Source organism: Cyprinodon tularosa, unplaced genomic scaffold, assembly GCF_016077235.1.
Source record: "Cyprinodon tularosa strain WSP-4 unplaced genomic scaffold, ASM1607723v1 ctg58, whole genome shotgun sequence".
NCBI classification, from domain to species: Eukaryota; Metazoa; Chordata; class Actinopteri; order Cyprinodontiformes; family Cyprinodontidae; genus Cyprinodon; species Cyprinodon tularosa.
This window is the reverse complement of record NW_024039318.1, coordinates 1,468,483-1,484,124: the sequence shown is the minus strand read 5'-3', so window position 1 is coordinate 1,484,124 and position 15,642 is coordinate 1,468,483. Positions and strand designations below refer to the sequence as shown.

At 35.2% G+C, this 15,642-nt stretch overlaps 1 protein-coding gene and 1 non-coding gene across 3 annotated transcripts; both read left to right on the top strand.

Annotated features, from left to right (window-relative positions):
• The first annotated feature begins 2,745 nt into the window (after positions 1-2,745).
• Positions 2,746-2,832, top strand: trnastop-uca. The gene has a single exon. It is a non-coding gene; the product is annotated as a tRNA-Sec (tRNA).
• A 3,185-nt stretch (positions 2,833-6,017) lies between these two features.
• On the top strand, positions 6,018-8,584 carry mrpl28 (mitochondrial ribosomal protein L28). Of its 2 annotated transcripts, none has more exons than XM_038306359.1 (6): positions 6,018-6,178; positions 6,573-6,871; positions 6,960-7,112; positions 7,188-7,322; positions 7,425-7,511; positions 8,166-8,584. In XM_038306359.1, exons 2-6 carry the CDS (start codon positions 6,587-6,589, stop codon positions 8,259-8,261), a joined length of 756 nt encoding a protein of 251 aa, XP_038162287.1. In that variant the 5' UTR covers positions 6,018-6,178; positions 6,573-6,586; the 3' UTR covers positions 8,262-8,584. The 2 variants fall into 2 exon arrangements, with proteins under 2 accessions (XP_038162287.1, XP_038162286.1); XM_038306358.1 differs by having other exon boundaries at positions 7,422-7,511.
• The last annotated feature ends 7,058 nt before the right edge of the window (positions 8,585-15,642 follow it).

The window sequence follows — 15,642 nt, the reverse complement described above, 5'->3', positions numbered from 1 at the left end:
TTCTCATTAAGAAATAATAACTAAATCATAAAAAGAAATAAAAATTTAATTAAAGCATATTTCTGCTTTGCAAATGTATAAGTACAACTTGGCCTGATCCCCAGATTGAGTAAATGCAAATAGACAAAATCCTAAACAATAAGGGCTACGAGTGTTTTTCTTTTTTTTTTTTTTTTCTAACAGTGTCCTGTCTGGCGATGTGGCAATAAAAATAATTGTCTTGATGCCAAAAAGAGCCCAACAGATTTTACTTTCACAAGTGGAGCAGTTCGGCTGTCGCCATAGTGATCCGCTTGATTTATGCATATAAATTGCTTTATTATAATTATGCAGGGAGTATTACAGATTATATGGACACTGCAATGTAGGTAGAACAGGAAAGGAGAAACAAAACAAAGAGAAAAGATGAAAGAAAGAGGAGATAAAAGGGAGATAATGATAAAACATTTTCAGTCTGCTTCATCACCTGCAAAGAGATGTAAAAAAGAACAGCACAACCAATGGACATGGTACAAGACATACAATAAGGTAACACCTAGATACTATCGCTGAAGTATAAGATATTGCCCATATGGCTTCTTACCCAACTATAACATTTGTGTGTGTGTGTGTGTGTGGTGGTGGGGGGGGGGGGGGGGGTTCTTCAAATTTGGTGGAGATGGCGCCAAGAGTTATTTCCCCCTTTGATGTTTTTTTCCGGGCACCTATGTCATTCAGAGTTTTGTCAAACTTTAGGTATTTCTTCTACTTTTCTACCAAAAAATAATCATTTAATACTGATAAACTGTTCTCAACTCAAGGGGGCGTGTTTCTGCAATTAGATTTTTCATTAAAGCTGTGCTAGAAAATGTAAAATTATACAAGCTTGACAGGGGGCTATGTCTGAGAAAGAAAGTGTTTTGAACCAGTTTTCATGTAAAAGGGTTGAAAGAGAGAACATACAGTTAGTCACAGTAAAAGCTGAGCCTATATCTAGGTGAAGGAGAGAAACAGGACTAAACACTGAAAAACAGCCCCATCTCTATCATCTATATTCTAAGCAACAGCCCAGCTGATATTTCTATCCAGGATGGTGCCACAACTGAACAGGAACAGACCAGATGAAGCCACTATGATGAGAGGAGAGAGCATAAAACTAGGGGTTGAACTAACAAATACTGCAGAATGAGAGAATAGGGATAGAAAGAAGCAAAATAATGTAAAGTGGCCCATATGCCCTCCAGCAGTCAAAGCCTATAGCAGCATGACTATAGAGATAGCCCACTTAATTATAAGTTTTGTTACAAAGTAAAGGAAAGTTTTAAAGCTGCATGCAGGCTGTAGATAGATTTAAAAATATTTCTTATACCCACATAGAGATATATTTTTTGTCAAAAATATATTTGAGACTATGACGTTGAAAGCATGAACTTTTTATCAAATATTGACATTTATTATTCCTGAGCCGTTGAGTCTCACTATAAGTAAAATCAACATGTCAGCTTGCTAGCATTGATAGTGTTAAGTGCATCCGCTTAAGCTGCCTACTGTATATAGAAGTCTGTGCTCCATGCTGTAGGCTTCAAACCCATAGCTGCTTAGTTGCTATGGATTAGAGTGGTTCAAATATTTTTGGTGCAGAGGGTCACTATTTCTTAGATTATTTGATAGAATTGACTGATATCAAATTTTGCCATACAATAATCTAAAATCCATTATTGAAAATATATTATCTACAGTAAAATGTAAAATAAAAACTAATAAGATCTGAAGAAAGATGATGATTGTGTGAATTTACCAATGCAGATAGTTATGAGGCTTTGTTAGAAATAAAGTCATTTTCTGCAAACTGGAATAAAGTATAAAAAAAACAGCAACATGTAATCTCCTAATTTGCTCCATACTAAACATAAATAAGTCATATGAACGGTGTGTGGAGCACTCTTTTCACGGTCAGGTATTATTTGACAGATTTATGTATTCTATCGTCAACACTAGGCTACACACATGGACAGGCCAAATTTCTTCTGGAAAAAAGATTTTACTTATTAGACAGCTAATTTTCAATAATTGGATACTTCCAAGCTGAGGCTTGCAATCCAAGTAAGAAACAATGATTGAAAAGCACATGTCAGAAAGGTTTTTTTTTTTTGGAACCTATAAATCATGCTTACAGTAGGCTTCTGGAATGGTCCAAACCAGTATGTGTGATAGGCAGAGTCATTCTATCTAATGATTCACTTAAAACTGATTCTAACAAGTCTGTTCTGTTTGTCCCTTTCCTGGAGTTTGCCTATATCAAATCTACATGAAACATTTTAAGATGTTAGAGCAATCAATAAACACTTAAATGTTTATATCACACATTGTATTCATTTTCAACTAGTAAATATCAACTAACTCTGCAAAAAGGTCTCCAGATATATTTTTGTGGAAAAAAAACACCATTGACAAAATACAACCACGACGATAATTGTTCGCCGTCGCCTTAATCTTAGAACAAAGGAGCAGCCCCGCCCTCGTGATATCAAGTAACCAATCAGAAGCTGCTTATTTTGCATAGCACGCAGCACAGCAGAGAAAAGATTTATATTTCCTTATTTTTTTGCAATACGCAACATAATACGTATACAATTTATGTATGGTGGTTGAGAACTGTTTTCCAAATGGTAGCACTAAGTATCGGTGAAACTTCATTCACACCATAAGTCAAATTGATATTGCAGCTCAGGGGTTTAAGGATTGCTGTTGGAGCATGATTCAAGTGCCCGGATGAGCCTCGGTGGTCCGGGGTGCGGGCTTCAAACCCGTAGCTGCTTAACGGCAGAGTGGCTCAATTCCACCTTTCGGGCGATAATAATGAAAGGTGGTAATCATGTGATCAAAGAAAGGTGAGTGTTTTCTCGTTGTGCTGCATATTATAGATAGGCTGGTGTGCTGCTACATAAAAAGAACTGAGAGGAAGCGACGTCACATGTCAAAGATTGAATTTTCCTGAAATGTTATATTGATTATGAATATTTCTGTGTTAATTTACAATTACTAAGCTGTGTTTAACGCTTAAAATTAAATGTGTTTTATGTTTTTCTTTAAGTGCTCGTGATACAGCTTTCATAATTTGTTTGGAATATGTCCTACTGCCATCTGCTGTACATTCCAAGTCAATATTTTACTACCACAATCTGTTTTATTCGATTTTGTTTAAAAATCCTAAATCCTTCAGAAGTTTATCTTTTTTTTCTTTGGGTGGATATTTATGTTTTTGATTTAATATTCTTAACTTCCATTTTGTATTGTTGTTTTTTTTTTGCGTGTGTTGTTTTATTTTTTTCTGAAGAAAAATAAGAGATTGAGACATAACCTGTTTCAGGGATACTGGTGTATTTTGAACATTAATGTTTATAATTACATTTATTCAGATAAACCTGAAACAACTATATTGAGTCTTATGTTTTCAACATTACCATTTTTAATTTACACCCATTGACCAGTTTTAAATGTGTTTTGAATAAAACAGATAAGTTGGGAGAAAAGAACTGTATCACAGTGCGTGTTTCTCCAAAGACGTGACTGTTATTTTTTCTGTGTTTTTTTCCATCTGTTGGTTTGCCATTTGATGTATAGAATTCCCTTAGTAAATTAACATTTAGTTGTTTTCCAGTTAAATAACTAAATCCATGTGCCTCAAGTGAAATGATTTAAATATATGGACAAATCAGCTGGGTTTGTTTTGAGAAGGAAACCTTTAATTGTTTAAAACTAGCATTTCAGGCATTAAATGTTTATATTTCATGGATATCTGTTAGACAAAGAAACATTAAAAACAGTTGTGGGAAAATAAAAATATACAGTCTTGGTCCCTGTTACCTTATTATGTCAAAACATGTATAATAAAACTCAACAGTGTCACATTTTTGCTCCCTTATGGTTTCTTCAAACTGCACACCTTAGTCTTCATCTATTATACAGGACTTTTACCCATTTGCATATTATCATTGTATGTTATTATTTTGGTAAATGAAAAAAGTTCATATCCTATAGTACAATTTTTAAGGCTATGCAGTTGTCAATATTAACTTTAGGATGTAAAAACAATACACCAGAAGTCTAAATATTATTCGACTTAGACAGATTTTATTTTGTCCTTTTGTATACACAAGTGTAAAGTGCAAAAATAGTTGAGAACAGCTCTCTAGACTATTTAAGTGCAGCCTTGATAAGGTAAGCAGATAATGATGATTTATGAGATATCTTGAACCCTTTCTCTGGGGTGAATGCCTCATTCCCTCATAACAGTCCATACAACAGTTCCCAGGTTGTGGTTCCTGGAACACTTCTCCTTTTACATGGTTTCTGTTTGATCTTACAGTCTGACTCATTCCTCTCTGTGAGGTCATCAAGGAAGAGCACTGAGCTCAGTACCTTTTTATGCTCCTCTCTATTCAGCAGGACAAAAAGGCCAACCTGCAGTAGTTGCAGGAGGCTTCCTTTATATTTCACCCTTATATTTATTTATTTCCTTAATCCTCAGTTGCAGTGAGAGACAACATGACAATTCTGCTTTAACCAGTAGTTTTTATATAACGTCCACAATCAGTTCCAAAAATAAAAAAAACATCTGATCAGGGATTTTCACCTCTTTTTTTTAATCAGGCAGAGACCTAGTAGCTCAGTGTAAAAAATATGGCAGGCTGTGGCACAACTAGATTTATTTATATCTCTTTATTTATAATTTATCTCCAGGCCTGTCACCCAATATGCTACAAAAACTGTACACTAAATCTCCAATTAAGTACCACATCCCTGCAAAGTCATGGGTATGGTGACACAACTGTGCTTCACATCAACAGGTGTGAATTTTCTGGTATAGTTATGCTTGTCTCTAATATGATAAACCCCTTAAAAATTTCATTTTATTTCATTTCATTTTGCTGTACTGTCTTCTCTTTCTTCTAACATTGAGAGCGGCAGTAAAAGTTGACACGAAAATACATTAAATAAAAAGAGAATGGAAACATAATGAAGTTGGGATTGAAAATAGCTTATATATTAGACAATTGTATTATAGTCATTTAAAAATGTACACAGATGGTCCAAAAAAATTCAAAGGGAATGTGGGAATAGGGATATTAATTCTAGAGTTTAATATAAAAGATTTACAGACCTTTTATCTATATACAGAGCAGAAATGGTAGCAATTATTATTAGTTTACAGTGAGTGAATGGGGTTAGACTGGACAGAGTGGTGATTTGCACAGATTCTAAAGCTGCAATAGAAAGCATTCATTCAGGAGGAAATAATAGGAAAGACCTTGTATTAGAAATTCATCAGTTTCTTTAGGTTATTTAGGTATGGAATAGATGTGCAGTTCTGTTGGGTTCCAGCAAACTAAGGGGTGAGAGGAAATGAAATAGCAGACAAAATAGCTAAAAAGGCTTTAGGACAGCAGAATATAGACCAGATTCCATTTGGGAAAGGGGAAGGTAAATCAATAAAGAAAGAAAAAGATTTATGGCAAAAAATATGGGATGACAATAAGAAAGGAAGAAGATTATATAAGGTTCAAAAATCTGTAATTGTTAAAAATTATGGAAAAAGAAGCACAAGGGAAAAGATAATTTATACTAGATTAAGAACTGGACATACCTACTTCAATGAGTTTTTGTTTGTATTAGGGAAGAGAAATAATGATTTATGTGAGGATTGTGAAAGAAAAGAAAATGTGGATCATGTTTTGATGGATTGCATTAGATATGCAACTGAAAGAGAGAGGATGAGGAAAGTAATTATGGAAAAGGGAGAGAATGGGGTATTAAAGGATTTTTAGGGAAAGATGGACATAGGAAGGAAATTTTGGTTATTAATAAAGCATTGTTTTTATTTTTACATAACACAAAAATAAAAAAAATAGAATATAGTAGGTAGAACTATAGAGCTACACACTCATGTACAGTAGATGGCGGTATGCACCTATATGCTGTTTGCAATCCGCCAATCTAACGAAGAAGAAGTAAAAGGGAGCGGCAGTGACCTGATAGGACAGTAGGGGGCGGCACTGCGGTGGACACCGACAGATGATGCAGCGAAGAAGAATAAACCCGTTAGTGTATCTGTGCACGATGTCCTTGCGGGTTTAAATAATAAAATAAAGTGAAATAAAGACTCTCTGTTCTCAGGTGGAGATTTTACAAATTCCTGGTAAGATACTTTAAATTACTGTAATTAGAGACTACTGTAGGCTTTATTTATGTAGCGGAATAACCTTTCTGTCGGTTAGCTCCATGCTAACGAGTGTCATTATAAAATATATATGATCCTATTTATGGTTTTTAACCATTACAGACATGCAGAATCAGATTATTTTAATGACTGATCTGTTAAGAGCTGTAGAGGAAAGCTAATAAGGCTAAAGTAACAATTAGAGTTATTTCTAAAGTATAATTGATTATTATAATCAATAATAGTTATCTAAAATCATAACTTCACATATCACTCGCCTGTCTTACGTATAAACGTAATAATTATTTTGTTGATTAATTATTTTCTGCATTATGATTGTGTTCTTTTGAACTGTCTTCTTTCTCCCTCAAAGGAAACTTGTGCATCATGCCTCTTCATAAATATCCACCTAAACTCTGGGATGCTTTGAAGCTAAAGCAGGGCATCTATGCCCGTCTCCCTAAACAATATCTGAAGTCCCTTGAACAAAAAGAGCCCACCCCTGTTCACTGGAGGCCTCTTGGAGTCAAGTACAGAGCAAACCCCAAGACTGGACAGAAGGAGCGGGTGCAGGATGTCCCAATCCCCGTCTACTATCCTCCACAGTCCCAGGATGGCCTGTGGGGCGGCGAGGGCTGGATAACTGGCTACAGATATGCCAACAATGACAAAGTAGGTCTATTCCAGTGGAAAATGTTGCTGTGGATCGATTAACCTGTAAGGTAATCCATGGATCTAAAGTTTATTTAATCTTGTTTAGATGTCCAACCGACTGAAGAAAACCTGGAAACCACAGCTACTCAAGAGAGAATTCTACAGCGAGATCCTCGATCACAAGTTCTCCATCACAGTGACGCCTCGAACCCTGGACCTCATCGATGCTGCTTTTGGCTTCGACTTTTATATCCTGAAAGTAAGTTTTACTGTGCATTTAATATCTCTTTCATATCAATACTTCCTCCTGACTTTTATCTTAACCCCTTTTTAGACGCCAAAGGAGGACCTGAACTCTAAACTGGGGATGGACCTGAAGAGGGCGATGCTGCTGCGCCTGGCACGGCGGGACAAAGAGCTTTACCCCAATGACCCTGACAAAAAAGAGGCCATCTACAACAAGTACAAGGTTGCTTACTAATGGATCAACACAACTTTCAACACAAGTTGAACTCTTAAAGCGGCTGGAAAGAATTTAAACATTTTTGTTTTTTATTTTTATTTTAAGCAGCACTTTGAGATCCCAGAGGAGGAGGCTGAATGGGTGGGTCTGACTCTAGAGGAGGCTGTGGAGAAACAAAGGCTGCTGGAGCACAAGGTAACAAGCCGTACCAATTTAAGTTCACACTTGAGGACATTTTATGAAATCTTTAAGATGTTTTGAGAGATGTTTGCTTGAAATGTTGGTAAGAGTGATGTGAAAAAACTGGAAGTCAGAAAAGCAATGACTGAAAGTAAGAAGTAATTTATATTTTGAGGCTTCACTGATTATTTTGTATTTAAGACACTGTTTACAATCCTGAAAGAGGGAAAACCTCTGACTTTGGTTTATTTATAATGCAGATAACGGGATGTCAACTTTTTCACTTTGACCATATTCAGCACCCATATTACGTTGCATTTTTACTATGAATTATACAATTAAAAAAGAGCAGATTTAGTCCATTTATGTATTTGTGTTTGAATTTAGCTGTTTATTTTTTATAAATAAGAGGTCGATCAAAAAGAAATATAGTCTTTCTTTAATCCCTCATTTGTATTTAAATAAGACTGCAGCATCGAAGGGTTTATTGGATTCGGTGAAAATATTAAAAGTATTTTTAAACCTTAAAGTTTTTCTCCTTTAGCACAAAGCAGCTTACTTTTAAAAGGCTTTCCCTTTATTGCTGCTGTAAAATGTTGAGTCGGACGTTTCTCTCTGATCTTTGACTTTAAATGTTTGCAGGTTGCTGACTCTGTTATGTTGTTTCAGGAGCCGGAGCCTCAGTTCAAGGTCTTGGTGGAGAAGCTTGTTCAGGATATGCAAATGAGGAAACTTTTAGAGCCACACATTACTGAGAGGAAGTGATCATCCAACCTGGACCTAAAGAAGGTTAAACTGTCCCGATTCTTCAGTCGGGGACGACGGTTTGAGTCGTGGTGCTTCATCAGTGAAATCACACCAAGGAGGAGCTCATTGAAGCTAATGGGTGATAAATGAGTCCTGAAGAAATTATTTATTTCAGTCAATTTTTACTTGCCCATACATTTAAAAACCTGAAAAAACAGTTCAGAGATTTTGGGAAGAAATATGATGTAAATACTACCAACAGGCAGAGACATATTACCATGTATGTATGATTTCTTATTGGATAAAGTCTTCTTTTTTTTAATAAAACCTGTTTAAACTCATGCTTTCATATTTGTCCATAAATAAGTTCTCTGTTTAAAGCTTTAAAAAGATCCTACTGACATCTGGAAACTAATAGAAAACAAATCCTGAACCCAAAGATTAGAAAAACTTGAAAGTACATAAGCTTTTTTTAATACATACAAACTAAACTACATGTCCTATATGTTGGTTATTCATCAAACTACTTAGCGTATAAATATGTTTATTTTTACATTGCAGTAAACATTATCCAGGATTATCAAATAAAAAAGGCATTGTGCTTTGTAATGATTGGGGTAAAACCCAAATCATAGAGGCCTAGTGATGTTTGGGTGTGGCACAAATATTTACTTGCATTCACAAACGGATAAGAGGATCCCAAACATAACTTCTGGACTCAGGGGCACCTTTAGTCTCTTTACAGTGAATAATGAATATATTCATACCACAAGTTTTTGATGCACCTTTATGGGATTTCATGTGGCAGAAAGAAACCCAGCGAGATTCATTCTTTATTTAGCCCGATAAATCAACCATGCAGTCAGTTAACTTTAAGTTTCCTAATCAGTAATGTTAAGGAAACACAGCAGCCAGGTGAGGATAAAGGTTTGAAGAAGTTTAAACAACTCGTAGAGCCCTTCTTAATCCATCACCTGAAAGACTATGAGACAACTGCTTTAATAAGGGACAGAAAAATTGGTAAGAAGTAGGATGGAGGGTAATAGTGAAAGAAAACCTGCTAGGGGTAGCAAAAGACTCAAAACTAGGGCAGATGTTCACCTTTCTGCAGGACAGGAACTCTGTACGCTCAGACAAAGCTGCACTGGACCAGTTTAGATAAAAGCAAATTCAGAATTTCTTGCTGTGGAAAGATGTTAAAACCTGTTGCTCTCTATTCTTTCCGAGTGACTTTGGATGACTTTACAGGTAAGAAAGCTCAAAATACTCAGTTTCTACATTTGTATAGATACCCTCAGAAGATCTGGAATCGCTGGAAACTACAGATTGAAGAGAAACTGTAGAAACGCTGTTCACTTGTTAAGATAAAAGCACATTCTCTGTAGAAAACATTTGATGTATCACATGAAATCCAACTGAATTAGACTAAAGTCTGTGGTGGTGATGTGACAAAAAGTTATAGCAACAAAATGCTAAAAATGCCACGAAAATATATATATATATATATATATATACAAAAAAAATCCTGTTTACTGTTTGAGTGAGGTAGAATTGTGTTTGGCCACTAGATGGAGCCAGTGTTTGTGACTAATGATAACTGTATGTGAGAAGAGCTGAGATAGAGTCGTTTTATTTATAAAATCCTTTAGTAAAATTGGGTCAAAAATAATATGATTACGTATTCACTATATAATGTTTTTTAAACTATATCAAACAGCTACATTTAAATCAGTTAAACTCATTTAAACAATTAAATGAGTTTAATCCTCACGAGCTGGCTCGGAGCTCGTCTGCCTGGCTGTATGTTTCCGGGACGAGGCCACCCTTTTACAGCTGCTTTTTGTATCTCTGCTTCTGTCTCCTTGAACCCCAGTCGGCCTCGCCAGATGGTCGCTCACAATGAGCCTGGTTCTGCTGGAGGTTTCTTCCTGTTAAAAGGGAATTTTTCCTCTCCACTGTCACTACAAGCATGCTTAGTGTGAGGGATTGCCTTCAGTCAATGCAATCAACTGGTTTTCCTTAGATAGAAAACTTTAAATCAATTTGACTGTATGATCTGTTGAACTGTAAAGTGCCTTGAGATGACATGTGTTGTGAATTGTCGCTATAAAAATAAACTGAACTGAATTGAAGCTACAGGATTTCCAAGGTAGGTAGCAGAGCTATAACTGTTGCAAAGAAATGCCCTGGTTTAAGAATCCGAAATCGGGCCAATTTTACAAATTTCAAAGGACCAAAAAAGGCGCTGAAGTTTGCGAAAACCACAGCAGACAATGTTTTTTTTCATGGTGGAGTTTCACTTTCGGCTCTATAGTGACAGTAGAGCTGGGGTGAGGTGAGGTAAGGACTGGGGACTCCCGTGGGTGTCGTTACCAGGCAACAGGCAGCAGAATAGATACCTGGCACCTGTAAACATGAAGACTCAGTCCTTATATAGAGAGAGGTTGCGAATGGAATTACCCCTGTCATTTTGCAAATGCAAAAAACGTAAACAGAAATAAAACCTTACAAGGAGCTTCTTTGGTAGATTTCATTCAGTTTTTACCTATTTTGGTTAGAGATTTTGTTATTCATTTGGTGAAACTAGATAAAGTTCTAATGTTATTGTTGGTGTTTGCGAACCCTACAGAATATTCTGTAAATATTCAAAAAAAATGCTTATCCCCTTTAGTTGAAAATATTTTTTCATATAAAACCCAATGCTTTTTTTTTATTATTATTATTAATACAGACATCTTCTAAACATGCTGATAAAATCAGCTGGCACAGTAGGTGAGGCTACACTAAACTCTCTGGTGAAGAGTCATCGATCTGACTCATGCTAATAAAAGCTAAGTATTAAAGCCAATTTATTGAAGTGCCCTAACTTGTCATTTATCTAACCTGAACTATTAGTTCTAATAGTTTGGTTCACATCTGACTTATCTTCTGTGCTCATTTCCCCAGATTGTCTACAAAAGCATTCAGGTCAATCATATCAAAAACATTTCGCTCTCTGAGAAGGGCTTTAAAGGAAGCAAGTATGTGTTTTGGTTTAACAATTAACTCCTCATAGTAAAAAAGAAAGTGCACCCTCTGTTTATTCAAAAGTTTTACCTATCAGGACATAATAATGAAGTCATTATTGGCTTCTGGAATAGATACTTCACACATTTTCATGTTGCACTTTGAAACATTTCAAGATGAATGTATTGGGGATTATGAGACAAAGGTGATTATGAAGTTATGGTATGAATATAAATAAAGGAAAGACTTGAATTGGTGAATGGTTGAATGGAAGAATAAATCTTTTAGAGAAACGTTCAGTCTGCATATACATTATTTTCTTTTCTGTTTTTTCCAGTGTTTTTTTTTTTTTTTTTGTCATTACATTGTCACAAGTACAGAGCAACAAAATAATATCTCTGCATTTAACCCATCCCCTTGGTGGGCTGCCATTGGGAGCAGTGTTGGGGGGTCTTTGCTCAGAGACCCAGAGTGGCAGTCTGTGGGAGCGGGGCGCAAACTCAGAACCTCAGGATTCCAAGCTCTATACCCTAACCACTAGACCACCACTCCCCAAAGCAGGCATTAGCGTAAAGGCAAAGAAAACAAGCAACATTTTCTGCAATGTCATCATTTAGATGGTTTAGAAACTACCACCAAAAAGGATCGGCTAGACTAATGAAACAAGTTGTTTTAGGAAAATAAGACCCTAATAGACATGTTTGGCCTACAGGAACTTAATATGTGACAAAAACCTCTTGCCTACTTTCCAGTATGGTGGTGAAGTGGCTGTACCTGGACCTGGGCAGCTTCCGGTCAGTATGTCAACCATGAGCTCTTCTAAATACCAAAGTATCTTGACTCAGTTCTTGACTATCATGGACACTGACTGAAAACCTGCTGTTATTTTTTTTTTTTTTTTTTTTTTACGAATATGGACTCTAAATCCTTTTTTTATTTTTTTCCCCCCTTATTTCTGTCAGTTATTTCTGCTAAAAGTCAGTCAGTCTTGTTGCAGCTTATGTCTGACGTATGCCTCTGTGGTGAAGAGTTGTTTTCAGTCTACGTTTGAGCAGAGAAGTCCATGTGGTGGTGATGTGATAAAATGTTACAGCAACACAAAGCTAAAAATACCATTAAAATACAAAAAAATTGATCGTGTTTATTGTTTTTGTTAGGTAGTATTGAGTACTAAGGACCTGAGTTATAGAACCCAAAGATAGAGGCTTGATGATGTTACTATCCATTGGGATTGTTATAAAGCTAACGTGGCGTCATAGACTTTTCCCTCTATATCCTTTAAACAAGTGTAAGTGAGCAAGGTCCTGTGCATCTTTATTTGGGCCCTCAGGGAATTCTTTGCAGACCCTGACATCTTAGTGCCTGTTCCATGCATTACCCTTCAGTCCAGCCCTCTGTATTCATTGATATGACTTCTATCAGTTAAACCTTTTAAATACTTTTCATAATCTTTTTCATCCATTATTGCTATTGTATCCATATGTGCATCTAAATATTTCTGATAAGTCTAAATTGTCCATTTTAACTAAACTTTTTTTTAGCATATTTTTTTTTGACTAACATTTTAGCTGAACTTAAAGATAAAAAATCTTACAGTTTTGAAAAAAACATCCAACTAAGAAACAGTCTTCAATATGTCTGCCGCTGAACCACAGCAGATCAGATGTATGCTTTAGAGCAAGGTACAGTTTTGACATAAAATATTTATTACCTCTTTTATTGTTCTCGGTTCACATTTCAGACAGACACCCTTTGATGAAAGCCTAGAGGCGACGCATCACAATTATCACTAAACTTTATGGGTTTTATGGCTTTGGTTTATGGTTGACTCGTTTCATGCACTGGTTGCTTCTAAGAATCCATCTATTTAACAGCAGATTTTCCATCTAAGGACAAAAAAATCCACGCTGGGATTTCATTAATGATATCTGCTCAGTGTTGTACCTTTTGTTGTTAGCTAATCCTATAGAAACCTGGTCTGCCTGACATGCCTCAGTAACCACCAGTTCCTGTTGTTTCACTGTCATATGGTCAAGTTTCCACTGTGGTTCATGAAGTATTTACTTTACCAGATTTTATGAGCTTTGGATTCAACTTGTCATTAGACTTTTTTTTTTTTTTACCTTTTTAACTCAGTACTTCTAGGAAGCAGAGCTGTCAACTCACACATCTCAGTGTCCTCACACGCTCTCACTCCATATCCGCAATTTTTCACTCTAAAAAAAATGACGGACATCAAAACTCATCTCCATTCCACTTATTTATCTATAAAAATATCATGCTGATAAAAATCGTCTAATTTAGTAATCCATTCATCCTGAACTGGAATATAGAGACTCTAAAACATGTCTTTAGATGACAGAGTGACCCATCTTGAGCAGCAATTATACCAAAACTGTAAAACAAATATGTAAACACTTTATATTTAAAATTAAAAAAGGTCATCTTTTGTTATGCTCTATACTACCCAAGTGGAAAACATTTAGCTTCACCTGGTTTAATTTCGTAAAAAAAAAAATTTTTTAGGGAATCAATTAATTGAAGAAAATAATCAACAGGTTAGTCTATTTGCAAAATAATCGTTCGTTGCAGCCATCCTAGAAGGTCTGAATTGTATAGTTGTTTTGTCAATTGTAAGAAAAACTAATAAGATAATGAGGTAAGGTTTTTAATCCTCAGCCTATTAGCAAATATTCATACACAGAGTAGTTTACATTTGATTTAATTGCACTGGTTCCTGTATTAGTGCCAGTAATCCAGTAATTGCCTATTAGTTCCCCATTGTTTATTTTACTTGATCTGCATAGAATAATTAATAAACACAGTTGTGAAATTCTTAGTTTACAGTATATTTAAGATGTAATTATTTTAGTAGGGTCCATACTTCTTTACTTCAATTCTCCAAAAATCCCCAGAATAAAAAAATAATGTATTTTTTTTTAAATGTTGCACATAACTACAGATAATTTATTGTTATTCAGTAACATTTACTGTTGTTAAAAAATTCCACCTTTTGCCACTTTGTTTCATTAAATCCTCTGAAAACCGACAACCTATAGTTGCATCTGTCCTCATAGCCTTTCAATCTAACCCTGATAATGGTAGCCTATCCAAACTATTTCAAAATCTCACTCGAAGGTTTGGTGAAAAGTTGGCATCCCTGAGGAAGCATAAAAAACAGCATTAGCCTCAGTTCTCAACTTTGAGAATCATTGGTTTGTACAATTAGCCTAGTTAGGGTAGCCAATTTGATATGTGTTATGTTTGGTTACCAAAAAGACTAAATATGCATGCAGATGTGAAAGTTTAAGCAAAGATGTGCGTCTTTTGTCATAAACAAGTGGTATTGTTTGACTTTTGTATAAAGTTTCCTTAGATATTACTGCCTGCTGCTTTTTATGAGAGGAAACAGCTCATGCAGTAACAGGGAATTCCTATATTTCTTTTTTTTATTATTATTATTCCTTTCTAGTGCATCTGGGCTGTACCATAAGACGGCCCATTTAAAAACCAATAAATGACAGTTATGAAACGACTTCCCATTCTTAGCAATGGTCATGGAATAGCATTAATGGGGTGGATATGTTCGGGCAGGTTTTAGCATCTGGGGCGGCGGTATCGTTTCTCAGGAAATTAAGTTCATCCTGCTGCTCATAGAGCAGGTTTAAAAGGTTTTGTAAACTGGGCTGGTGTGGAGTTTCCCCCTGGCTGTAAGACAAGTCCCTTCACTTTAAATCAACAGTGACGAGCGCTTTAAGGTAACATCTGCTCTATGAATAGATGAGGTACCAAGGTACACAGAGGGACAACGGATCTATGGAAATTAGTCTCTTATTTGGGTTTAACTTTTGCTTTAATATAAAAACAACTTGTGTTAGACCAACTGACAATTAAAACTGCTTTATATGATGATGTCTCTTTCAGATTACTTAACCAATACTAAAATGAGACGAATATAACACAAGTAAATATACAGTGTAGTTCTCAAATGATGATTAGATTTAGTAAAGGAAAACTTGTCCGCTTACAGAAGGACTCATCAGTTAAATGACTGGTTGTTCACCTCTTTTAAACACAAACTGCCATTAAACATCTAGGATGAGGTTTTGACTATATATATATATATATATATATATATATATATATATATATATATATATATATATATATATATATATATATATATATATATATATATATATATATATATATATATATATATATATATATATATACTGTATATATATACTGTGTATATATATACTGTATATCTATATCTATATATATATAGATATAGATATATATATACAGTATATCACCATGAAGGATTCTTGACCTACTGATCTTTGCTTTGCTTTTTAATCCAACAAATTTGAGGGTTTTCCAACCATAT